General features: G+C 42.8%; 1 protein-coding gene across 4 annotated transcripts; it reads right to left on the bottom strand.

Annotated features, from left to right (window-relative positions):
* Positions 1-1,466: 1,466 nt before the first annotated feature.
* Positions 1,467-25,333, bottom strand: Rtnl1 (reticulon). 4 transcript variants are annotated; one of them, XM_076803160.1, is made up of 6 exons: positions 24,149-25,331; positions 15,749-15,784; positions 6,349-6,556; positions 6,032-6,240; positions 4,121-4,226; positions 1,467-3,107 (listed from the first exon to the last, which is right to left on the bottom strand). In XM_076803160.1, the coding sequence occupies exons 1-6, from the start codon at positions 24,945-24,947 to the stop codon at positions 3,056-3,058; spliced, it is 1,410 nt and encodes a 469-aa protein (XP_076659275.1). In that variant the 5' UTR covers positions 24,948-25,331; the 3' UTR covers positions 1,467-3,055. The 4 variants fall into 4 exon arrangements, with proteins under 4 accessions (XP_076659275.1, XP_076659277.1, XP_076659276.1 ...); XM_076803162.1 differs by lacking the exon at positions 24,149-25,331 and adding an exon at positions 19,795-20,225; XM_076803161.1 differs by lacking the exon at positions 15,749-15,784 and having other exon boundaries at positions 24,149-25,333.
* Between the last annotated feature and the right edge of the window lie 1,236 nt (positions 25,334-26,569).

The raw sequence follows: 26,569 nt of genomic DNA, 5'->3' as shown, positions 1-26,569 counted from the left end.
GAAATATTTCGATATTCTAACAGTAGCTCTGTTTCACACCACTCTGAACAATAAGAGGCTTGGATCGAACAATAACTCTCGGATTGCACTAGACCATCAAATAGAATCGGTGTAACACGATCTTAAAAAATCCGACGAAATTTCAGTACCAACATCGATTTTACTCGAAACGACGTGATATCGTAATAAAAATTCGCAATTCAGCCAACAACTTTCCGTCGTACCGTTTAACCATATAGTGACATTTAGTACTGTGATAGCGATAATTGACGGCGCTGTTCTCTATTCACATGCTCGCGCGCACACATTCGTTCGCGAAATCATTCTCTCTGAACATTTGTTAATGATCGATGATCGAGGGAAATCGTTTGATATGCGAACCCACTAGCCAACATGATAATTATATATCATTTTAAAAAACTTGTTTTTTTTCGTCTGCTCGTTGTATGGTGTCTTGATCCCATAAGGAAAAGCTGATGATTTGATACATGAGTTAATTGTTAAATAGGAGAGAAGAATGATCAAGCGATCAAATTAAGAAACACAGACATAGATGCGGCCGTGTGTCACCTTTTATTACAAGAGAAACGATCGCGTCTGAATATAATCGATCAAAAAATTCACCTGTCGGTAAAAAGCTAAGCGATCGCATATAAATTCAATCGATCAAAAATTCACCAGTCGGTAAAAAAAAGCTAGCTACAATATGCGTTGATAAAACAGACACATGCGATAGTAGAATGATGATTTCGTCGACACTAATATTCGCGAGTATATTTTAGATTGATTTTCTTCTTCTTCAGCATCGCATTCTTCGTGTGAAACGCAAATCCGAACGAAATAACAGTATCACAAGTCGAATAACTCGATCGTTTGCAACACTAATATTAACAATTAACAACGTAACATAATAGAAACTATTTTACTTTATTATAGAATGCAACATATAAAATTTAATGCAAACTTGTTAATCGATCATGAGACTTTGATTATAATTTAATCATACACGGTCCATCGGTAAGCTCCATAAAAATCATGGATTTTAAACATGTCGACGGTCAATTGAAATTTAATTAAATGTTCTCTCTGTATTATAGATGTTCGTAGCATCAGTTAAAAAAAATAATATTTAAGGTAGATGTGCAATAGTCGCGACAACATCAATAATCGATAACAAACTTTTCTGTTCCATTCCCTTTGTCAATGACTGTTTCCCTATTCTTGTTGTTAAGCACACAAACGCGCACACGCATACACACAAGCCCTCCAGCAACGCACACAACCCTTCCTAATAGAAGAAAATTAAAATTAACGTTTCATGGTTACCACGAACAACACATAAATTATCGCGTTTTATTATTTTTCTCACTCACCGACTTTTCTGTCGATCAGTTCGACTACTAGCAAGCGCGGATTATTATTAATGAAAAGCGGGCTAGGTTTGACGGTCGATAAAAACCCATATATAAATCTATATTTCTATTCTTTAATAATTCATACGATTTCGAGGAAGAGAATTTTTTTACATTCTATAAACAAAAATAATGTCATATACCGTAAACTGTGAAAATTGATTGGTCACTAAAAATAATGTTGGAAAGATGACTGTTCACTATATGCGTCGACACGCGAAAGTGTTTCGCATTCATACTTTCAACAACAATATCGTCTCAAGAGTTTACAGTTCATTAAAAAAAAAACCTCTGATCACCATTTAATCGCTGTTCGTAGTACAAACAAATAAAAAAGTACGCGGTGCGCATACACATCTGGGGCGATAAGTGAGCGTTTGATTCGGTGTAAATAAAATTCGGGAAACTGATCTAAGCATAGAAAGAAAACAACGAACGTTCATAAAATCGATTACCGCAGAGTGCTTCTTAAAAGAACCATTTTAAACCAGTTTCCCGTAACAAAGTTCATTTCTTTCGTGAAGATCGAATCGATCGAGGAGAACAAAAACCATTGATCGTCTTTCCGATAGTGCAAATATTACATATCTCACACATAGACGTAGCGTTCGAAGGTCTTTCTTGCACGAAGACGGTACGAATCCTTTCTGCAAGTTGACTCGCTGTCGTTTCAAAGACGCGTCATCGAATCCGAAGATGGATCTGTTAAAACGAAAAAGAAAAACGAAAAACAAAATAGGAAAGCGCACCTAACGTCATCTTTCCAACGGAGAAATGTTCACGCGATCCTCGGTGGAGCGCGTCGATTAAATGTAAGCCAACAATTGCAGTGTTTAATGGAGTCGCATATCAACCTAGATCTCGAAAAGAGGAAAATCAGTTCGAACCAGTGTTGGGGAATGGAAGGGAAAAAGAAAATCGAAAAAAAAAGAAAGAAAGAAATAAAAGGGTTGGAAAAAAACATTGTCGGATAAACTCCTAGGACATAGACGCGTACGCAGAGACACGCACGCACGCACAGACACACACGCGCACACATTGCACCGTTCATATGGTTCGTAGAGAATTGTGGTATAGAGTACAAAGAACTCTATCGCTTCGCTCGTGTCGCAACGAATTAACATAATCGCTAAACTGTTACTTCTTTCTGTTTCATTTTTTTCGTTTTTTTTTTTTTTATTATTATTTCCATCAACAGGGACACCGTGCAAATCCGGAAAAGGAAAACTCGCGTTTACGAGACATCGTCGGACAATGAAATCCAGCCGCCGCTGTTTAATCGTTAAGAAAAGACCTCCGCGTACGTGTCGATCATCTTCCTCTAACACGGTAACCATAATCTCATCGCCTTTCCCGTTGTCCTTCCACCGTTACCGGCTTGTATCTTTCCGACTTGTACGAGTATCGTTCTTCGTCTCTCTCCTCTCTCTCTCTCTCTCTCTCTTACTCTCTCTGTCTCCCTCCTCCGTTCCACGATTTCTCGAGTTCATCGTAGTCTTTTCGACGTCCGTTCATTTACGCGGCCTTTGCGGATTGTTCTGTATTCTTTGAATCTTGGCTACTCTACATGTGGATTCTTCAGTTGCCCGACAAATTCGCTGAAATTGTTTGCCCCCGCGTGGTGGTACAATATATTCTCCTATTTACTCTTCCTTCACTGGCTCTTTCTTACCAAGCGGTATCGCGGCTTTCACCCTGAAACAACAATAGAAACAGATACATTCGATCGATCGTTCACGTCGCACCTCGTCTCTGAGATTCGCCCGAACGTCATTTCTCGCGTACGCTTTCCTCCCCCGCGACGCTTACTTTACACTACGACCTCTATTTGACCTCTAAATGCATGCGATTAAAGTAATCCCGCCGAACTTCTCAACGATAAACTCTTATCAACAGTATGATAAAACAAATTCGGACCGCTGCTAATGGATTCAGTAAATGATGAGCAACCGGCGGCCCGCGGGCCACAGTTGGCCCTGTAGCATAACTGCCTGCGGCCAGGCCGAACAAACTAAAATTATTGGACAGTATGTCTAAGCATTCAATGTTGCGTAGTACATTAGGTTCCCACTTTTGGCCCGCTGCAGTCCGCGGGGTTGCTCATCGTTGCAGCAAACTTCGAATTTCAATGTCGCCTCAGGTTCTACGAGTTTTTGAGTACCACCGCTATCAAAGAGTTTATTTTTAGTCACCGAGCGATTTGATAAGAGTTCATTAAAGCTCGCGATATGTCCTGCGGCTAGTAATAAAAATGTTAAAAGGTGTTCCGATATGTTGAACTGATAAGCAGCAAAAGGTGACCTTCCGATAGTTCTTGTAAGAATATTATACTGGGTTGAAGCTGTGAACTATTTCGGACATTTCAACTTGCACGACGTTGCTCTACGCATACGGACACAGACACAAAGGGTGTCTTCTTTTCTATCGATCCGTGCATGTCTCGCGAGAGCAGCAACCGGCCATCCTCCCTGGGGCTCGCTCTCGACGCTGATGCGATACCAATTTAAGATATTGTGTAGTTTAATAGAACCCGCTCCGCGACGGACACCCATGTGACCGGCACGATAATTGGCTGGTATCGCAGTGCGCGAGGGGAACACGACTGTCCGGCCTGCACACGATGCCCTCGCTCGCGAACTTTGCGTTCGTATCTGCTCGAACCGGAGTCTCGCCGTTACCCGGGTAAAACGAACGGTTTTGCTGCTTACTTAGCGGTGAGCTCGTTGATGTTGCCATACACCAAGGCCAAATTCTGATCGATCTGCGCCTTGTTCATCTCGTACACCTTCGGTAGCGTGAAGAGGCTAACCACTTCTGTAACAGGAATCGTCGAAAAACTGTTCTGAGTCGTCCGTTCGGATTTTATGTAATTAGAGCGGAAGGAATCGAACCATATTTAGAACTCGGTTACCCAACGAGAACAATGACCTCGTTATTCGTTCCGACGAGGTAAATCGCAGATTTAGGTTCTCTGTGTCCAAATTCTCTGTGTCCTATTAATACCCCCGCGAACGTATGTATACAGGGTGAGCCAACAGGTTTGCCCACGTTGAATGTTTCTGTTGTCTCTGATAGTCTCGTTGCGTGGCGAATAGTTGCACGCACAGGTGGAAACGTTAGGATTCTAGATTTTTCAGAGTGGAAACAACCTCGGCCGGAAAACCTTCGTTCTATATTTTAAATAATTCGCCTATCGCAATGACTTGCAGGTCGTTCTTAATGTGGACGAGTAACGCCAGTAAAATTACCGAGTTTTTCCTACGAGTTCGGTATACACGTAATTAGCATACGTCGTAATACCAAGACACTAAACGATTGCATTAACAATAATAGAACAGCGACATTAGGATGTTAATCCTGAGTGCCTGTGTTCATAAATACAAAGTAGGAGTAGAGACGACAGTTTACGTTGAGGGTAATGGACCCAATTACTGTGATCATATTAATTACACTTTTCTTGAAAGCATAATGAATATTTAAAAAAGAGATGTACAACATATTAAGAGATTTTAATGAAGAAGATTTTTATATCTCTTTTTTAATTAAATAATATAGGCACAGTAATTGGGTCCTTTACACTAATTGAATACTAAATACATATTTCAATTCAATTTTTGTCAAAAACGAATCTTCACGTAAATAGTGCTTCTAAGAAAGTTAGGTAATCGATAAATTAGAAGGATTAATTACAAATTAATTTGATTACTGTTTTTGCAAAGGATTATAAGTGCAACATGTCTGTATATGCGAAACCGTAGACATAAATACGGGGTTATTTATACTCGCGTTTGCAGAAAAGATAACGTATAATTACGCATGTATTAATAACATTAATGTCCGTTACACAAGTCTTGCGTAGAGCGACAACTATACTTCCTAACACAGAGAATAAGTCACTCAACTCTATTGCCTTGAAATAATTTATGAACTGATGCTATGTGATACAAAGTTTCAAACCAGAACTGTAAAGTATCACGAACAGTTCGAAATATTGTAATTGGCATTTTGATTACTTAAAAATTCTTTAAACGCTTGTCAATCTAACTTCAGTGTTTTTCCTTTGCAGTAGATACAAAACTAAGGATTTTCATATCTTCAGCTACCATTCACGGGCCGATTCGATTCCTTCGTGAAAACGTAAGCAGAATTGGCAGAATTTGCATACGCCAGCTATACCGATCTTGCTAAAATTTCGCGTGCCTCGTTAATGATATCCAGTGATCAATCAAACGACTCCTTTCTTCAATGCATACTTTTCATTTCGGTAAAAATGTTCTTTCAGTAAAAATCCGAAGTTTAACATTACTAAACTCGTACACTAAAGAAATATTTTTAATTTGCTTTTCACTAGCGTTCCTCGCCGAAAAAAACTTTCTCAAGGAGCATCTCGGGGACATCGGTTATAGCTTCGCAACAAATGGATACTTTTCTCTCAAAAAAAAAATTGCCAAATATACTGCAAGTGTTACTCTATCGTATGCTAATCCTGGGAAAGAAAAATTTCCTTTTAAATTGTGAGTAAATTATTTACAAGTGTGCGTGACCCGTTGACGGGGAGAAAAATTCGGTGTCTCGTTCTGCGACACCTGGGAAAAGATTCGATTGGTTGCGCTACTTACGGAGGATTAGCAGAGTCAAGCCATTGAACCAAGAACCTACGTAGGTGAGGCACCAAAGGAAGACGCCGAATTTCAGCGAGTCGACGAAATCCTCAACGAGGAAGAGCCTGCGAAGTTCGTTGACCGCCGCGTTTGCATGCGCGACGGCTACATCCGCGACTTCGTGCACCTTCTCCGCTGGTACTGTTAGGTCCAGCTCCAAGATGTCCCTGAAAATCGAAAACGACAAGAGGCCGTTGTTAAATCGTCCACTCGGATCGGTAGTTGTTCGCGAATCGACAGAAAGAGAGTTAGAGAGTGGAAAGCGGAACGCTTACTTGAATGGATGTCCATCGGACGTCTTCTGGATGGCTTGGAAAACTGTCTTGTAGATCCTGAAGGCGACAGTGCCGGTGAGGGTGAGTAGGGAGACATAAGCGAGTACACTGATGAGGCTGAACGAGGCCAGCGAGAGGAGCACGCAGAGTATGGCTCCGAAAACGGCGCCCGTTTTCTTCGGGTCGCGGTAGTAGATTAAATCTGCGACTAAAACAGAAAGAACGTCACGTTGGCACGCTTTCTTCTACACGCATGTACTATAATAACAGGCATGATAAACATGGATTTTCGGACTGCGTTGTGGAAAGAGTTTGGTGTAAACAAAAGGAGTTTCAGCGCTACCGGACAATTTTATGCGAACATCAAGCAGAAAACAAACGTGTCTACTAAGCGATTTTTCTATTATTCTTCAAAATTGTCTAATTGGGCTAGTATCTTGACGTTTTTCTTTTTTTACAGATACATGGCTGTCGCAGGCAATGGCTTCTAACTCGAGTTAGAAGTCTCGGACCCCACAGTACCAAAATGTCCCCAAATTGAAGCGATGCAAGTGGGACATAGACAGGCACGTGTCCGCTCGGTCTCTTCTTTTGGAAAGCGGACTATAGCTTTCGGTGACCCGAAAAATATGGAAATATCTATTTTCAGGGACCGTCTGTTTAGTCACGCGTTCGCCATATAGGATCCTCCATTTTATTTTTTGTGGTTTTCACATCAGGTCAATATTCCGCGACCCGAAAAATATGGAAATATCAATTTTCAGGAACCGTTTATTTTATTACAGGCCCACCATATTGAATCCCCCATATTGTCATTTTGCAATTTTGGCATTAGCTCCATATTCAGCGAAAGACCCGCCCCCGGGGTGCCGATTTCCAGTAAAAATTTGAGTAATTCTTCGATTTTTGAAGGAATCCGAACCACAGTGCGGCGCGACGTAGTCTTCAGGATTCGAGCGTGCGACACGTGCTCGCGCGCCATATGTTGATCGGTTCGAACGATCGCGGTCGATTCTGTATTGGCGACGACCTCGAGTAAACGGTTCGGTAAACTTACAGGTGAAGTCGTTGTTCTCCGGATGGTCCGCCGCGGAGGAGGAGCCTTTCAAGTTATGTCGTCGCGACATGCTCGCGGGAAACGAGAGGTTCGATCGTGATCACCGGGGATCGATCTCGGAAACGAAGAAAGTTACACTGCCGCCACTAGTTCCGCTCGCACCAGCTTCGAGCATTGCGAGATCGCAGAGACGGTTTTCACGCTACGTGTACGTACACGTGTAACTTACGCGTAGACGGAACGGCGAGGCCAAAGTGGGAGAACGGTGTCGAGGGGCGGGGTCGGGGGCTGACTGGAATTGGAAAAGGAAAGGAACGGAGAGAGAACGCGCGGGGAGACGGGGGGGGCCAGCGGAATAATCGAAAAGAAGAAAGATAAGTCACTCGGCCCGGTGAAAGAGCCGGTATCCACCGGTGCTTGCGAGCCTCGAACTAGTCGAACGGATCCCGAGCATGCCAACGATCCCGGCTGGTTAGGGAAAAATAAAAAGATACTTCTATCTTGTCCGGTGACGACACGCGAAATCGTGTGCCCCCGAAGCTAGTTTTATTTTTCGTCTCGGATCGTGTCAACGAACCGATCGATCGAGAAACGCTGTCCGGACGCAGGTGGTCTGGCTCTCAGCTGCTTGAAATTGAATTCGATGTGCGTTATGGCTGGAAACGTCGTTGCGCCAATGGCGGAGAGCGAACAAAAGTGTCGGTGATAATAAAATTTAAAAGCGTAATCTGGGAAGAGGGCTATAGTAGCAAGTGCAGTGTTTACTCTATATATGTCGCAAACGCCTAGGCGATAGAAGCCCCAGAACTATCCCCACTGCCGCGAGGTATAGTCCGAGGTATACGAGGCCTCTAGAGCTTCGCTGTACTTTTCTACGTTACATGTCCCTGGCTTGACCCGCGTTTTGGACATATATCGAGTAAACACTGTATTCGGCCTTTTGACAGAGTTGCCGAAGAGGTGCACCACACTACCCTGCGGCACAACATCTTCGGGTCTGTGCGTAAACGCATTCTCCTCCTCCCAGACAACAAATAACAGAGGCGTGCTGGCTCTCCATACAACAGAGACATTACAGAGCGATTATGTATCGGCGGGGAAACGATCAATGGCAGCAGCTGATGCGACGGCCTCGAAATAGTCCTAATAATAGAAAGAGCAGGTGGATCCTCGAATTTTGTATCAGCGAACGACGGCTTTGTCTCTAATCCAAAAAGGACGGCCTATTAAACCGTCCCCAAGGCCTCGTCATAGTCAACCGGAACGCACGCACCGTTCTCGTCTAATTCTGCCAAACGGATTTATAACGTATGTTGCAATTCCCGATTGAACCGACCGAAAGAGGCGCAATCGGGAGCACCTAATTTGCGAGCAACTTGTGTGACCGGGAACGGTGGAGACGACGCACAGTGTGATATTTTGCCCATGGTTGGGAAAATTCGATTTAGACAATAGTCCAAACGGGGGAAAAACCATTGTGAAACAGTACTCTTAACACGTTGGAAGTCTACGGTCCGTGAAGACGTTTTAACGGCGATTTCAATTGTGAACCAACATGTCATCCCCAAGTAGCAATACTTTCGTTTCTGATCATAATGTGAAAGGAGATTGCTAAGCTGCCTTTAGATACAGTTATTAAAAATCCTATTGGTAGGTGGGTAAAGCGACTTCAATTGTGAACCAACAAGTCATCCCCAAGTAGCAATACTTTCGTTTCTGATCATAATGTGAAAGGAGATTGCTAAGCTACCTTTAGATACAGTTATTAAAAATCCTATTGATAGGTGGGTAAAGCGATTTCAATTGTGAACCAACAAGTCATCCCCAAGTAGCAATACTTTCGTTTCTGATCATAATGTCAAATCTCTAAGCTACCTTTAGATACAGTTATAAAAAATCCTATTGGTAGGTGGGTAAAGCGACTTCAATTGTGAACCAACAAGTCATCCCCAAGTAGCAATACTTTCGTTTCTGATCATAATGTGAAAGGAGATTGCTAAGCTACCTTTGGATACAGTGATTAAAAATCATATTGATAGGTGGGTAAAGCGACTTCAATTGTGAACCAACAAGTCATCCCCAAGTAGCATCACCCAACAGTTTTGTTTCTGATCATAATGTGAAAGGAGATTTCCAAGCTACCTTTAGATACAGTAAAATCGTTAAAAATCCTACACTTTTCTAGTAATGTATGTACACTTTTCTAGTAATAAACCATTTATCTACAAGCCTCTGAGGTCTGGTTAACCTAATGTTCGCTTCTAAGCGGGCGTTGCAAACGCAAAATCGAATCAGCCACAACCGTTGTTTCGCACAAGGTGAATTTGATTTGCAGAATTTGCGAAACCTGCGTTCGCAAGCCAGAATAATTGTACCCAGCTAGATTGGTGAAACATCACACTGTGCGACGCTCGAAAGCTGTCTTGCCGATCGATGTCGGGCGTCTGGGGTCTAGAGTCCACGCGATATAACGCTTTGGACACGAGCATGAGTCATCTTCGATAGGTATGTGCACGCGAGCCGGCCAAACCCCGAGCAAATCGGAACTTTGGACGAACGCGAAAGACTTCCGCCGCCGATCGCGGCGTCGCATCTATACCGGAACGAGGCGGGAACTTTGAACGCGCACGTAATCATCGACGCGAGAAACTCTGGCCGAAGAGGGGTCCGGAAAGGATAGAGAGCCGGGAAACCACGGTCCGGTCCTGAACGGTACGGTTTCCCGGTGGAAAATCAATAAGGCGTCTCCGGTGGTGCGACGCCCGGCGTCGCAGTGGCGGCCGTTGCCTCCGTTTCCCATACGATTCTCAGAAATACACCTGCCGACGGTTCGAACCCTCGGCACGTGTCCACTCCACCCTCTTCTTCACCGGGGTGTCCCTTCGCTGACAAATTATACCCAAGGGATTTCGCCCTAAGCAACCGCCACGGAAAACCAACACCGCTCCCCCCCCCCCCCCCGCCCTATCGGTTTACTTCGAACTTCTACGGTTCCTTTCGGGGCCGGAATGCCCGTTAACCCTTCCGTTAAATTTCGCCAGAATCGAACGCGAGGACTTCGAAACACTTTATCGCTTGGCAGGGGCTGCGATCCGAGCATTACAAAGTAACAGCTCTAATTTTAAATTTGAAAACCGAGAAACTACGCTGCCTGGATGGCAGGACGCTGCTTGTATTTCGCATCGACCCCCCATCTATGACTGACCCATTTGCATCACGGGCCCCCGTCGCCGAAAATTTCTTTTTTCTCTTGAGTTTTCTCTTGCTTTACGAAGGCTCAACAAAATCTGTATTCATCACTCGCATTTCGAATGCCAACCAGGTGCGCAGATATGTGGTACGCTCTGGTGACAGTGGTCTCGCAAATTGCGAGCATGTAGCCACAGTAATGTTCGGACATTTTTAAAAGCATGATAACTTTTTTTAACCCTTAGCACTCGAATGGCGACTGTAAGGCGCCACTAAAAATTGCTGTATCATTATTCGAAATATTTTTTACATTGTTAAATTTGTTTGTATTTAATAGATTACTAAACGTTTCAGTATTGTACGAGTAAATTGCACCATTTTCGTATGTGTAACACGAAAAAAAATGTATACAAGGGAAATATTCTAGGTCGGAAGAAATGTTTTGTTTTGGAATTAAAATAGCTTCGAGTGCAAAGGGTTAATATTGGACCGTACACGACTTTGACTTCTTTTGAGAAGAATTTTTGAACTTTTTAATTTGGAAAATTGCAAAATAGTAAAAATCAGTGAGTCGTTGCTGTGCCAAATAAGAAAGTTGTAAAATACAAACTTTAAAACGCAATTTTCCTTAAATCTTCATTACACGCCACCTAGTAAACTGCTCCTAGCTCGTCAGAAGAATTGAAATGTTACTCCGTTTTAAAGCTAAGCGCGTTCGACGTGTATACACGCCAACCGGAAACTCTATTGCGGCGCGGTTAACGGTAATGAACTGTTAATTTCTTCTCGAATGAAAACGTAATTCTTTCTCATTTTGTTTTACTGTTTTCGTAAAATATACAACAGCGACATTTGGCCTGCGTTCGACGTATATACTCCTCATTGCTCGATTTTCATTCCGCGCCGTGAGGGATTTTTCAAATTAACCCTTTGCACTCGAGTGGCGACTCTGAAGCACCACTAGAAATTATTGTGGCATTATTTCAAAGAAATTACGAGGAATTTTACAAAATATTTGTTACATTACAAAATTTGTATCCAATAGATTACTAAACATTCAAATATCATATGTGGAAATCGGATCAGTTTCGTATGAATAAAATGAAAATATTCCAAGACGGTAGAAAAATTTAGTTTTAGAATGAATATAGCGCCGAGAGTGCAAAGGGTTAAACTCCACAGTTAACTAGTTAGTGTGCCATCAATCGTGTGACTGACTTTGTGTGTGTGCGCGCGCAAAGTGTCAACTAAATCGCATAGCCGAAGGTCATGCAACTTTGCTTGTGGGACGGTTGGTTTGGTTCGGGTCTAGAGCGAGGTGGTAGCCCGGTTCTCGAGCTCGACGCTAAAATCATTGACTTTTTCGAAAAGCCCCCACCCGGCCGCTGATGCAACGCGCCCGCGCGTCTGCGCGTGCGCGTCCGAGCGGGTCGCCGCTTTCTGGCAATCTGTCAATGCCCGGCAAGCATCGGGGGGGTCCTCTTCGCCCAGCTCCCTCAGCACCCCAATTAACCCTTAGACAGTTTTTCCCATGGTACTCACGGTCCTCCCTCGTAATGGCCATGTTCGCGCGAATTCTACTTCCGGTTCTTCGCTCCCCGACGCCCCGGGGGAAGAGATCCGAAGGGAACGAGGAAGGAAACGCGGACGGGCGAGATCGAACGGAGACGCTCTAGCACTCTCGAGCACGGCGAGGACTGCGGCGATGCGCTCGGGAAAAGCGAGAGTTCCCATCGAGTTTTCTGGCAGTGGACCAACCCCGAACCGGCTGGATGCTATATTTAGTTCGCAACGGGCCGCCGCCGCCATCGCCGATCGTCTCCCCGGCTTTTTTGGATTCTGCCGCGACGCGGATTTCGAGCATTCGAGCGCCGACACGCTCGCCGAGTGCTTCCACCGCGAGCACTTTGATTCTCTTTTAACCCCTAACAGATATCGCGAATACCAGGCCCGAGCTAACTTCGCTCCGACTCGTCCGCGTTATGATAACCCGAGCCCGGGGCGAGTATGGTCGCGCGAACTTTCCCGAGAGACTCTCATTAAGTATAATATTTTTATTTTAAATTTTTACTCCGAACGGTGAGTATTTGTGCCGGTGATTATTGAAGTGAAGTCACGTTTTATTTAGATATTTAGACTCTTGCGTCTGATTTAGAGAAATATTTTACCGTGATAATATTTAATATGTAATATATCATTTTAATGTTGTTATTAATAAAATCTATCGACGTAATACGTGTCAAACCGAACGACGAATTCGTTCGGAAATTTTGACTTACACCACTTTTGTAATCACCGGCACATTTATGTACTCGAGATGAAAGATTAACCCTTGGCAAGGCGCCACGAAAAATTGCTGTATCATTATTCAAAATATTTTTCACATTATTGACACTAGAACGACCGAGCAATAAATGCGACTGACGTATATTGCTTTGTAACAGTGACAAGACTGTGCCCATTCAGACTTCTTACGACTTTTATTGTAATGAAGAGGTTCATTCAAAAATTTCCGATGAGAACATTTTTACAATTTCAGTGATTGTAAAAGAAAAAATTAGGAAGCAGTCGTTTTGACTGCTCCGGTCGTTCTAGTGTTAAATTTGTTTGCATTCAACAAATTGCTAAACATTTCAGTACTGTACGAGTAAGTTGCACCATTTTCGTATCTATAGCATGAAAAAATATGTATAGAAAGGAAATATTCTAGGTCGGAAGAAATGTTTCGTTTTGGAATCAAAATGGCTTCGAGTGCAAAGGGTTAATTATTTTTATCGTCAAATTGAAAAAATATCCTCATTTGGAGACGGCGGCGCTTGGAATGTATTCAGTTCTATTTATGCATCGATGCAGTCCACGTGGATATGTTGTTGTTGTCGCAGGTGTTACAATATTTTCTTCATGAATTGTTTAATATTTTCCCTAGCCAGGGTGACCTGTCCAGTGAATGAACATAATTCGTGTTAAACGAGAAAGTAACATTTATAAAGCCCTCCTAATGCTGGAATTTCTGCAGTACAGTATTTACTCGATATATATCCAAAACACGGGTCTAGCCACGGACATATATCGTCAAGGAGGTACTATTCTTTGATCCACGCGACCTTAGACTCCTCGGCGACAGAGGTCTCGGCAGTGGGGATAGTCCTGGGACTTTTATCGGCTAGGCATTTCGGACATATACAGAGAAAACACTGTAATGCGGCACGCGGCACACAGTGGGCAATTTGGACGAAATCGGATTCAAAATCAAAGAACTTTCGATAGAAATGAGGTAGAGCGATGAAATTTTTTTAAAATTAAAGCTGAAACTTTGTAGAATATGGGAAAAATAGGGAGATTATTACCATCCAATCATTTCAATGAAAAAATGACTTCATTAGTTTTTGTCACAAAAATCTATTTTTTGCAAAATCCTGAGGTCGTAGACAAATTTTGAGACCAGATTTGAAATCAGCGTGAACAAAACTATGGGAAATGGTGTATAGCATGTTAAAAAAAAATTTTTTCCGCGCGTGGTATTGGAAAAGCCACAATTTTCTTGAAATTGTGCAAGTTTAACGAATTTTCTCAAGGTTAAAAAGCGTTCGTACCATAATCTCCCTCTTTTTCCCATATTCTACAAAGTTCTAGCTTTCATTTTAAAAAAATTTCATCGCTCTACCTCATTCCTATCGAAAGTTCCTTGATTTTGAATCCGATTTCGTCCAAATTGCCCACTGTGCGGCGTACCGATGTCTGGTCAGGGGTCAAACTCCCGAAAGCTGTGTCGCGTTTGACGGTGGATTTTGTTAGATTGCAAATTTCCAAGCAAGTGGCCAAAGAAACGGACTCCTCCGACATGAATCGAATATTACGGTATAAATAACCGCGTCTAGCGAGTCTGCCGCGATCGCCGGGATAGTTAGCCAGAGACAGTCGCGTTAACGAGTTATGATTCAATGGATCGAGAGGCGGTTTGAAATCGTGCGCGCACGGAACTAATATTACGCAACCGCGGGCTGCTACTGTCACCGCAAAAGATCGAATGACAATCCGAACGGGGTCCGGGGCGACGTGTTCAACCGGAGCTGACAGAAAAGAAATCGCGGGTGGCTCGCCTAATCGATTCCCAAGTTGAGCGTGACTATTGTCTTCGGAAAAAGTCTCCGGGGATCGGGGCGCGGATAAGGGATGACGAACGTGTTGCGAACTCGAGTGTGTCAACCACCGAAAGTGCTCTATCCAGCGGACAAACGGTTCGCTGCGCGCGCAAATGTTCCTCGATGAATCGCAGGATCGACCGCTTCGCATGACGTTCCAAACAATCGGCCGACAGTCGATTCATCGTACAGCGACATAAGTTCGTACACGACGACCTCGTGATGCTGCACTGTCATTGTCTAGCTACGAATTAGCGTAACTGGGACGTGCGTCGTCGCGTGATCGATCCGTACAGAAGTCGTTCGAAAAATCAAAATTCCACATTTTTTTTTGTTTTTCGTCAATGAAACTGTCGTCATCGTGTTCGTCTCATTTTTCCGATTAAAACGACACCAAACACGATACAATTACTCGCGCGACGAGCGATTCGACATTTACGGTAGAGGTACACGAATTCCTGACTTCGCTGGTTACACGCGTAATTCTGATCGTAACTGTACCGTGTTTGGTGTCATTCTAATAGGGAAAAAGAGACGAATACGATGATGGTTTCATAACAAAAAAAAAAAAATAAAAAATTATAAAAGTTGCTATCTTTTGCTTCGCTTGCATTGATTGGTTCCAAGAAGGTCTTCCCCAGTGGTGGGGATAACATTTTGACAATTACGTGTAGAATCGGCTACTTTCATTCGATCTTTCTCTTTCCGTAAATTCTAGGACATCGATTAGCATGGTAATCGGTCGACTATGTTTACGGAATTCGTCAGCCGGTTTTCTCGTCCCTGAATGACGATGAAGTTCGACAAAATTAGCAATGGCTGTTGTGCGTTATCTTTACGTTTGCGCTATCGCTACCGCTACTTCTACCGCTACGGTAAAAATACAATAACAGAAAATAATGCGAAGCACACGGTGAACGGGGCATGGGTAAACAAAAAACAGACAACACACAGGACTGAACGTATAGAGAAACGAACGAAACATCGACACGACGAGGATTGGTTCTCTTACCTTTCGGATTCAGTCTCTCGGGGTTAAACCATGCGTCTGTAAACAACAGAATCGTAGTTGGTTAGTTTCAATTGGTTTTTTGTCAATAGTCATTTCTACGCTACGATGATCCATGAAACGAACGGAATGGCCAATGGTGTGCGAGGATGTCTGAAACCACCATGGTTTCCGGCATGAATGACTCGATGCGCGGTAATGTTACGACGCGCAGTCGCGTACACCGAAAAATCGAATATTAGAATAAAAAAAAAACCGATCGGTGCTGCCAGTTGTCAATTGTTACACCCATTATATTTTTCCGGAAGATAAAATCAAATGGCGTGTAAAAGATAAATCTCGAAACGTCTTTCTCGCGAAGAGCTATCGAGCGATCGTTTCTGACTTATCGGTTTCACATACTTGGTTGGAAGTATTTTTAATCTTCCACCTAGCTCGAGAGGACATTGCGTCACTGTGAATTCTTATCCAATTTATCAAATCGCAGTGTCTACAGAAATCAGACCTCCTTCATCGTAATCCCTCCAGCTACTGAAAAAAGCGTATTCAAAAAATCTGAGCTGAAAATGATCTGCCGACCGTTCTACATAAGACTGACACTCGAACGGTTGAAGAATGTTGGATAAATTTCAAATTCAAACTCGTTCGAGCTCTTGAAACGTTTCAGCTTGTACAAGAATTGGTTCAAGCGCCGAGGTGGATATTCGATAACAATAGTTTCGGATGCATCGATCCTAGCGATGTATTTGTTCTTGACAGTGTACCCGTGAGTCTGCGTTGTTCGATGAGTCACGTTGCTCGATCATGGGAAGCTGACTCGTGCGTCTGCTCGGATTGCATGTACAATTGCAAACTTCTGGTACGTTAAGATAAGCGATAAGGTGTCACGTAACAGAGATTTTCCGGAAGATTGTCGTTCGCGGAGAAATGTGCGAGTCACGGTACGTTTCCAATCAGGTCGACGATTTTTGTTCGTTCAAGTGCTTTTCGATAAATCGGCAGCGATCGATGTTCGCCGTTCGACCTGATGTAATTAGCACACGGTAGCGTCCCGTAGCGTCACGTTGCGTCGCGTCGCGTCGCGTCGTGTTACGCAATGCCTGGCTGACCTCGACATCTATCTGTACCGCTGTGTACACCTCTTTACTTCGACCAGACAAATCTACTAAAAATTTACACACGTGCTCCGACCATGCTCGGATCGTCTCGCCGACGAGGATAGAACAAACCGGGGATCGAACTCGGTCGATTCTTATTTCGATTTGTTCGCACACAACGACCGAAACGCGCTCGAACGATTAGACTTTTCTTGAGGGAAATTTAAACAACAAAATAAAATTAAGTCAGCAATTAAAGTCTAAAAATTGCTGATTCTTCTGATATTTTGTGTAGTCGGTTGTTCGTACTAAGGCGAAAGACACAATGGTGAGTAAACAACAACCTGTCCTTTATTGGAGACAATGGAATCGAACTAAGTTTAGAACATCTACGACGCCATACATAATTGCGTGAACATGACATAAGCGAACCACGGCGGCACATTATCGCGCGACTATGGAGACCGATCGTTAGACGCCTGAAGGGTTAAATAAAAAATTTCTCGGCTGATGCTTCCGGTAAATTGTGAACTATTCGATTTGATAGTGTCTTGCACTTTTCAACGATTTTTACGTACTGCAAAAACTCGCAGATCCGCAGTTTAATGACGATAGTGACAATTAGACTGCGGATCTTTATGCAAAGCATTGATAGAGTAGTCTTTCTTAATATTCCTTATGCTTTAAAAATAAGTATAATTGGTACCCCCACAGTGATCGGGTCCCTTGTCCTAGTAATTCCTGATGAAGACGCAGTCCGACAGAGGTCGGGCAAGTGAAAGGGCGACCGCTCTTTCGAATAAAAATAATAATAACAGTAGAATTTTGTCTTTATTGTGCGCACATTCGTGAGAACTGTGAAGGAAAAAAGAATACCAAACAATTGCGACTCGTGACTTTGCGTTCGGTTCAACGGTGACTGCGACACGAGTGTTCGAAGAACAGAAGATGATTATAATTTGTGTGTTCGAGGACCCGAATTTATGAAACTCTTGTAAACGGACGCATTCTAATTTCGATAAGAATGTCACGATAACGCGACATCAGACGGAACGAGAAGTTCGAGTCACGCCCTTCTTGCGTGCAACTATTTTTTCTCGCAGGAGCATTGATTTTATCGCACTGTAGGCACTCGAAGCACAAAATAAAATCATTTTATCCGACACACTCCGAGTGCCGCGTGACGATGATGGAACTGAGAGTACGAAATAAAAACTGTGGAACATCATTCCGCCTGCGGCTCCGTTCTAAAGAAAAGATGGAATTTAAACGTATTCCGAAGCGCCGAGATACTTGGCAAACATTCAAACTCGATTTCCTCGAAAATGTGGCTTCGGGTGAAAAAACCTCGTCCCTTTTCCATCAGACAAAATCACACGCCTTGTGAGATGCGTCGCGATCTTTGATTTTCCCAGAGTACAATAGGTAAAATTAATTCCGTAACGATCCGATTGATAATAATCGGTAACCTATCTACGTTGAAAAATACATTTTCAATTTGGTAAATGCTATGCTAAAATTTTGAGGAGATACGCTTGTGCGGGCGAACAATGATTCGGGTTTTCGTCGCAGTGCAAACATGTGTCAGCAGTCTGGGAGTCATCGTATCGCGCAATACTTAATACAACGGTAGAAGATAACGTTTTCTGAAGCTACCGATAATTTCGTCGGTCTTTGCCCAGCCGATACTGAGAGTCGAAAAGATTTCGGCCTGGTGTCGACGAGCAATGTTCCAAAGGGGAATCGATAACGATCCGATAACGACTCGAACAGAAGGACGACAAATATAGAATGTCTTATTCCTTCTCAAAAATCGCTATTTACGTTCCCAGGCGTGCAATATATTTAGAAAAACCGATACTCCCCGATCAATAACCCACTTGGAAATCGCGTTTCCACTGCGCATGTCAGCCAGTCGATGCACCCGGACCCATATATAATTATCCGTTTTATTTTTTTTTCTTCTCGCTCGGTTAATCTACGGGTGAGTCGATTCAGAGACGATTGATGACGTCGCTACAAATATATTTCCACATAATAATATATCTATATACAATATATCGAACTCATATTACCACTACCATGTTCGATACATGCAAACGCTGTTGCATACATTTCGGATCCGAAGACAATTCCAACGTTTTGAAACAGTTCACGATGGAATTTGACGCGAGAATGCATTGACAATACCAGGCAGCACCGACTTGCAAATGATTTCTAAGTGAGGCTTAGGGTATTCTCCTTTCAAATCGGATTTAACTATACACCGAGTCTCGTTATGGACCCGAATTGACACGTTCATGCGACTTTCCATACGAGAATGTTTTGCCGTTCGTGTCGACATCTTGACACAGAAAAAAGACCCCCCCCCCCCCCCGTCAAGTTGGAAATGTCAAAGCTCCTGTTTCCCTGTAACGCGCCCAGCTACCGTGCGCTATCGTCGTTTTAATGTATCAGTTGCACGCGAGCTATACCATGTCCGCGGCAAAGTAAAATCGCTTTACGATCGTTATGCAACGGTTCGACAAGGGACGAGCAAGTTCCTTTTGTGACGTTAAAGCGGCAAGAGCGAACCCACGTTTCTCGAAGTAACAATCGATTCGACCGAGTCGGAGCCAGTCCGTAACACGTTCGAACAGGATTCGTTCAATTCGGTGATACCTTTGACGAGCTTACGCGAGAATGCCTGTAACGATTTTACATGCGTGAGAACAGTCGGTTCGAGCACCTGCGCTAATCGAAAATCATCACTTCGGTGATGCACGTATGGCTGTCAGTTTAGACTCGTCTATCGATAAATGGACCGCGGAGGTTTATGCGTCATGTCCTAACCTACAAGACTCCGATAGATGATCACTTAGATCGTAGTTTGACGTATGTGCATCGTATATGTATACCGGCAGGTAAAATCTGAAACGTTCGCAGTGATGAAGGGTAAATGATTGAACGTACGCGGATCAAGGATATTCCAGAAGCAAGGATTCCCGCTGGCTTGACACGGTTTCTTGCAAACCGCGCCGGTGTCGTCCTTTTCCTTGGCCTTTTCCGGAAAATTCATAGGGCATACCGGTTCCGCTTCCATCTTTCACCTAACCTTGCGTCTCGATCGAACCAAGGACGACGAATCGCATTCGAGCACTACCCCGACAGTTCGAGCTGGCAGCGCGAACGGCGCACTTTCTCAAACACCAACTGCTCTCTCTCTCTCTCTCTCTCTTTTTCTGTCAGAGACCTATCTCACTTTTGTCTTACTTCACGGGACGTCGGGATTAGGCTCGTTCGCACTGGAGCGTTCGGTTGAATTCCGCTCGGGAAATAAACGAAATGTTGTCCGACGAGACTCGAGAACCGCTATACCTAGAACTCGAACACGACCTAACACGGCTCGAGGTGAGAAGAAGACTGACTCCACTATTATCGACCCGTGGACAGTTCCAGATATCCCCCACCACTTCGCCCTGTCATTGGTACGCTGCGAAAGCTGACAGGGCTTCTACCCGAATCGGCTACACGGTTCCGAGAATCGAGAACAGGTGGCGCGACGTTCGATTGCTATGCCAAAATCGATTCCTCCGAGGACCGTCAGATGCCGCGCGGTGAGAATGCGTCTGGCGGTTGTAGATAATGTAGATTTCTGTATCGATTAATTTGTTTATATTTAGTCGTTAACATTTATTTTGTTTTTGGTTTCCTACCAACAAAAATTATTTACATAACAAATTGCTACAGATTTAAAATAAATGCTGAAAGAGATAACACGTCTTTTATTTGGAGAAATATATTACACCCCTACATGCGTGCGGCGAAACTTCCTGCGACCGCCGCGAGAGGGCTCCTAACATAACTTTCCCGCAACCAGACACTATACTCCATCCTTGTCTCCCACTCTACTCAGCGCCGGACCGTTTATTTTGGGGCCCTGGGCCAGCACTGTTTGGGGGCCTACCCAAATTAACTCGAGCACTGGACATTTTTATACAGGGTTTTCCACATAAATGGGAACACCTAAATATCTTTCGTGTTTACAGTCCTATCAGAAAACTTCAGAGGACAAAGTGACACTATTGCAGGGGGGCAATTTAATGGTGAAGAAAAAAATTTTTTATGTCGTGTTTTTTAATGAAACTTCAAGGTCACTATACAGGGGGACACCCTGTATAATTTATTTTTTCTCAAGTTTTTAATTTAAATTGTTTCTATTTTTCTTTCGACCCCCCCCCCCCCCCCCGGCTGAACGGGGCCCTAGGCCCATGAAGCCCGTGCCTACATCCGCCGCTGGATCTACCCTTCCCCTTCTACGACCGCTATTCCCCCACTCTTCCAGCACGACGCGTGACGCATTTCGTGACGTGCTAATCCGGTAGTGACAGAGAGGGGGTAACTGTATTCCCCTCAATTTCCCGATTCTCTTCCCCGCCGCGAGCTACACGGTCCCCACCATGAATCAGTCCGTCCTCCCGCTACTTAAACCGCTACTACTACCACTATTGATGACACAGAATCGATTATTTATAAACAGGTAGAAACAAAAGTTCAGGAGGTACGACTGTGTCAAATAGTGGGGGTACTCGTGCCTTAGCGGAATAAGGAGGTGGGGGAACGAAAGTATACTTATAGACCCGGCGTAGGTATAGGGTGTGACACGGCGAAACCAAGAATCGCCAAGATTAATTAACTGCCCGGATTATTTTCTGAACAAACTCTCGCCATTATTTATCGTATGGCAATCTAAACAAAAATATAAGTCACAAAATTCCAAATCTTAATTTTCCATTTTCCAAGTACCAAAATTGCTTTGTTTAACTACGATTAACTGGGACGCTTCGATTACATGCAATCTGATGATATTAATTGTTTAAATTGGAGGTTGAAGGTAAAATAGCAAATATTTCAGAGGGAAGAGGTATCGCCATAGTAACAGCCGTTATACTGCGGCAATACCTGCATTGCGAAATACGTGCAGACTGTCGTTGGCGAATTTCAAGTTGAACGATCGTTCACATTTTGTCCCGTCAATCTCAAGTACATGCAGGCCGATAATCGAAAGCGTGATTATTCAACGAAACAATATCAAGCGAATGTGATGAAACAATGAAGTTCGCTATTCGAGTTTTTATATGTATCGTTCGTCATCGAATCGCACAAGCCCATAAATCGCAATTATAATTGGTGGAAAAACAACGTTCGATGGCGAACGTGTGTCGTGTCGTATCGTACAAAAAAAAAAGTAGGAAGGTGCGACATGACGCAACCTGCCATCAGAAATAATTCATGAGTCAGACATGAAATTTTTCGTTCTCGAATCATGTATAAAAATATCTCTACGGAACGCGATTCAAACAGCATTCCCGGCGACAAATTGTTCAGATAACGATGGCTTCGGAAGGATTCTCTAAAATTCTGATAAGTATCGCACGGACTGCTCCACTTATAGCGCCGTGGTTCGGGCAGAAGTATTGAAAGATTCATGAAATTAAATCGAGCAACGATTGATCGTCAAAAGATGTCTATCTCGTTGGTGAATTTTCCAATGATCTGGATGCACCCACTGATTCGACCAAAAGAGGTCGTAAGGTATCCTCGTAGCGGATCAATATCGAGAGAGAGAGAGAGAGAGAGAGAGAGAGAGAGAGAGAGAGAGTGAGAGAGAGAGAGAAAAAATATATATATATGTGCTTTAGTATATACCATAAAAACCATACACTAAGAACCCATGTTTCCCCCTTTACGGTGTAATATATATTTCAACGAATTGCGGCCATTACCTGCGATTCCTGCTAACCAAAGCGTAAAAACTTTCGATGGAACTAGCCCTTCGAATGCCAACCATAATTCTAGGATGCATGTTTATTTTTAATATCGCGTCAAAGACAAAGAACCTGTATAAATGTCGCAGGATGTACACGGTATAGTTAGAGATAAATAGACAGATTAACGTAACGGCTCAATAGCGCGGTTAACCATAACACATTCGCCACTACCTCACTGATAACCAAGAGAGAACTTTCCGTTCACCATATACCCGTCACTTGGCGGGCATCATTACTGATCTGAATTTATTTTTGCATAACTATAATTAGTTTCAACGGAAATAGAAAAGTATAATTAGCAAAGTGCAGATAAAATAATGTGCAGTAACGTACGGAAAATGGTTTGGACACGTTTCGTTCAATTTGCGAAATCATATAACCGGTGCGAGCGGAAGGTCAGACGAAATTATAGGGTAAGGGACCAATATGCCCATATTACTTATTTTCAAAGCGTAATGAATATTTAAAAAAAAAGATATCATTTTTCCTTAAAATCAGTTAATATATATGTTATTTATTTCGTTTTTGGGACCCTCACCTTACTAAGTAAGAAAAAGTCATTCTTAATTTCACGTACAGTTAATGAAGAACTGTGCGTGTGTGATATTAAATTATGCGTCTTTTGCATGAGCGAAATTAGTACGATAAATATGGAATGAGTTCCATGTAGTGAAACATGTATTCATAATTAACGGCGAACTTAACCAGGAAGAAATGTGAATATGCAAGCTGGCAGAGGTGGGGCTTCGAACACAGGTTCCTTAGTTACCGTTACGTACCGCCTGTTTGTGCGTAACGGTATTTAAGATGCTATTACCATTGAGAACAATGACTTCAATGACTTCTACCTGCTTTATTATACGGTAACCAAAATATCATGTGTGACACACCTATAAGGAATTTCGATTGTCATAACAATCAACAAAATACAAAGAATCCGCGATTGCTTTTTGTTACCCGTCTGTTACCTGTCGCAGACGATAGTCACCGCAAAATATCGCGGTTTGTACAATTTTACGCAACAAAAGCTCGTCTATGTTGGTATACACGTACGTAGATAGCAATTTTTCGAATACAATATTATTTTCAATTGCTCATCGATCAGATTAACAACTGTAGAAATAAACAGAATCTAACGGAAAGATGAAGCCACGATTATCTCTCGGTTCGCGAATCAATTTCTCATGAGGCCGGTATGAAAGTACGAAACGTCGCGGAAGGTAGTACGGCGTGTCTGGAATAAATAGTTGAATCGTTACGGCTCAGAAAAGCGATGACGTTGTAGTCAAGCGGAAGTGTGGTTCACTTCGTGCGAAGATGGTAAATTAATTAACATTTCGCGCTAATCGTTTCTGCTTTCGAGATTTTAGAGGTCGACATCAAGAACACGTAACCGGATGAATATTTGCGTTGATGCACCATATTGATGCACTTAGCGATTTACGATAATATTTTTTCCATTTTATCAAATATATATTCGATTTAAACGAACTTACCGATACCGATTCTGGGGAATTTTTCTTTTGGCGCGGTTTTGATTTCTTCCACTACTTCTCTCCTTGGTTCCTGTTTTACCGGCTTGAAACTTTTGATCGGTGACGCTTCTACATCCGATTCGAATTCAGATTCGTCAGTTTCCGGCGCACTGGTTCGTTCCTTTTTATCCTTATGAATAATTTGGCATTCTTTCGCACTGTCTACCTTCTTCTCCTCGTTCGAAGGAGGTTGCGACGTCTCGGGAACGGAGTCGGGTTTCGTTGAAACTGGTTCAGGTTTCTCCGAAACGAGTTCAGGCTTTTCGACGACATTCCACGAATCATCAGACTTTTTCTCCGCGATAGAAACGATTTCCGAATCATAGGAAGCACTCGGAATAGTGTCGATAATTGGTTGTTTTATTTCTTCTTTCAGTATCTCATCTTCCTTTTTACTGATTACCGGCAACGCAGAGATCACTTCTGATTGGTCCTCTATCGTACCTGTCAACAAATCTGGCTCCGTCTCCTTCGATCTAACCTCAAATTTACTTTCCTCAACGGATCTACCTTTTTCCGCGTCTAGCAGTAACGCTGTTGCGTTCTTAGCATTGTGGGGTTTACTCGACGGTGGATCAGGAGAAAAGATGATCATGTCCGCTTGCAAATTAGCAATCGGGTCCAGAGTATTTTTTTTCGAAGATTCGATTTGACCCAAATCGATTTGAGCCGGTTGTCCATCCTGGACGTGCTCGAGATGCTCAAAGTCGTCCATCGAATCGTGCTCTCTTCTGATTGGTTGCTCCTTCAACTCGGCCATCTTTGCTACACGCGAGGAGTCGATTATCCTGTCATAGAATTTAGCTTTTCTTATGGTGTTTGTAATATCTTCGAATGTTTCTAAGTTATTCCGACTGGACGTTTCAAACGTTTTCTTTTTTTACGTTCCAACGATGTTCAACACCCAGCACAATTTATAAAAATGTATTTCGGTGCAATAATTTCAGAGTCGTGTCGTACACTTTCGATCACTTTTTTTTCGTAACTTCACTCGTTCGAATATTTCAAAGTTAAAAGCTTAAAAGTTTCGTTTCCACTGTATCTTTTGTCACTTGTTATTAGATGTTGCACAATTCTTTAGCGAAACAGAGAACACTCACTCGTCAACGGGTGGATTCAATTCTGAAACACGTTCCATGACAGAATACCTCGCAGGGTGTGCGTAAGAGGGTTCTCGCCCCACTATCAGCGTTTCTTCCAGGAACGTACCTGTTATGGGTACCACATCGGCCGCCAGTGAATGTCAGTTGAATTTCTCAAACCTTAATTTTTTTGCTTACCATATACAATTGTTCGAACGACTAATGGCTCAGGTCACAAAACGACCGTATTGTAAAATAATTTCTACTTTCGGAATAAAGCTTTAGTGTAAGTATATGTAATTAGAATCTCGGCATTGGGATCCGGTGAGATTCGTTTGTTACTGAGATCGAACCAATCAGAGCTGAACTACGTTCTCCCTCTTGAAGATGGAGGGAGGCGTGGGAGTTTAAGACAATGAGTCACACACATTTGGCAGGTTGGATACGAAGATGTGTCATATTGGATTTTCATAAGTAACATCGTATTAACTAAAACGTTTGCAAAACACATACAGAACAAATGTTTAAGAAACAATGAAATAACATAAAACTGCAACGCATTTATTTTATTTCTCACTGCGACAATTGCTTCGTGTACACGAATGTGTAAACTATTTTATTTCCTTAGGCAATAAAGTTGATTTATTGCTGTTGCGTTCCAAAAGTATGTAACAGCGAGTAATAATATGCATAATTATAGTACAGGGCTAGCTCGTTAACAACACATTACAATGTTGAGTAATTAAAACAGCCTACGTCAAAGAAAGAGATTATTCATATTTTGCATACATCAGGGTTTTCTTTTATTCATACAGTAATTATGGTAGTAGTTTAACAAAATACTGTGATACCTATAGATTATTATTGCAAATTCACATAGATATACGATTTGTCGACTATAAGTGGTTGCGGGTTTACACCTACGTGCACACAGAATGTGCACACGAGGTGCTCAGTGCGCATGTGCTGAGCCGGTGTCCTGCGTTAAAATCGCGGCCGCATAGCGTATTGTACTCGGGAATACCTGGAAAGTAAAAAGGATCTTTGAAATTTCACTAAAACGCGATTGGAAACCGTCAACAAGGTTGTAAATGTGTCGTGACCATATGGTATGTGTAACAAACTGATAACGTTCAGTGAAATTTCGACGGGTGTATAAAAGTAAGTAAAAACTCTGACCTCAGTGTTGTCGAAGCTTGTATACAAACCTATGGGCATGTTTAGCTTGAATTTCATAGTATCGTTATTCATGCTTACCTTGAAGCGTTCATCGCGCGTACTTTCTTCTTGTAAACGTAAA

This window comes from Halictus rubicundus, chromosome 18, assembly GCF_050948215.1.
Source record: "Halictus rubicundus isolate RS-2024b chromosome 18, iyHalRubi1_principal, whole genome shotgun sequence".
Taxonomy (NCBI): Eukaryota; Metazoa; Arthropoda; class Insecta; order Hymenoptera; family Halictidae; genus Halictus; species Halictus rubicundus.
Note: the sequence above shows the minus strand (reverse complement) of the source record. Positions and strands in the feature narration are given on the sequence as shown.

Excerpts from the sequence above, each read along its gene's own strand:
- Rtnl1 (XM_076803160.1), bottom strand. The coding sequence starts at position 24,947 with ATGGCCGAGTTGAAGGAGCAACCAATCAGAAGAGAGCACGATTCGATG. Across the intron at positions 6,241-6,348 it reads TCCGATGGACATCCATTCAA|GGACATCTTGGAGCTGGACC; the intron begins GTAAGCGTTCCG and ends TTCGATTTTCAG. Across the intron at positions 4,227-6,031 it reads CTTGACTCTGCTAATCCTCC|AAGTGGTTAGCCTCTTCACG; the intron begins GTAAGTAGCGCA and ends TTCCTGTTACAG.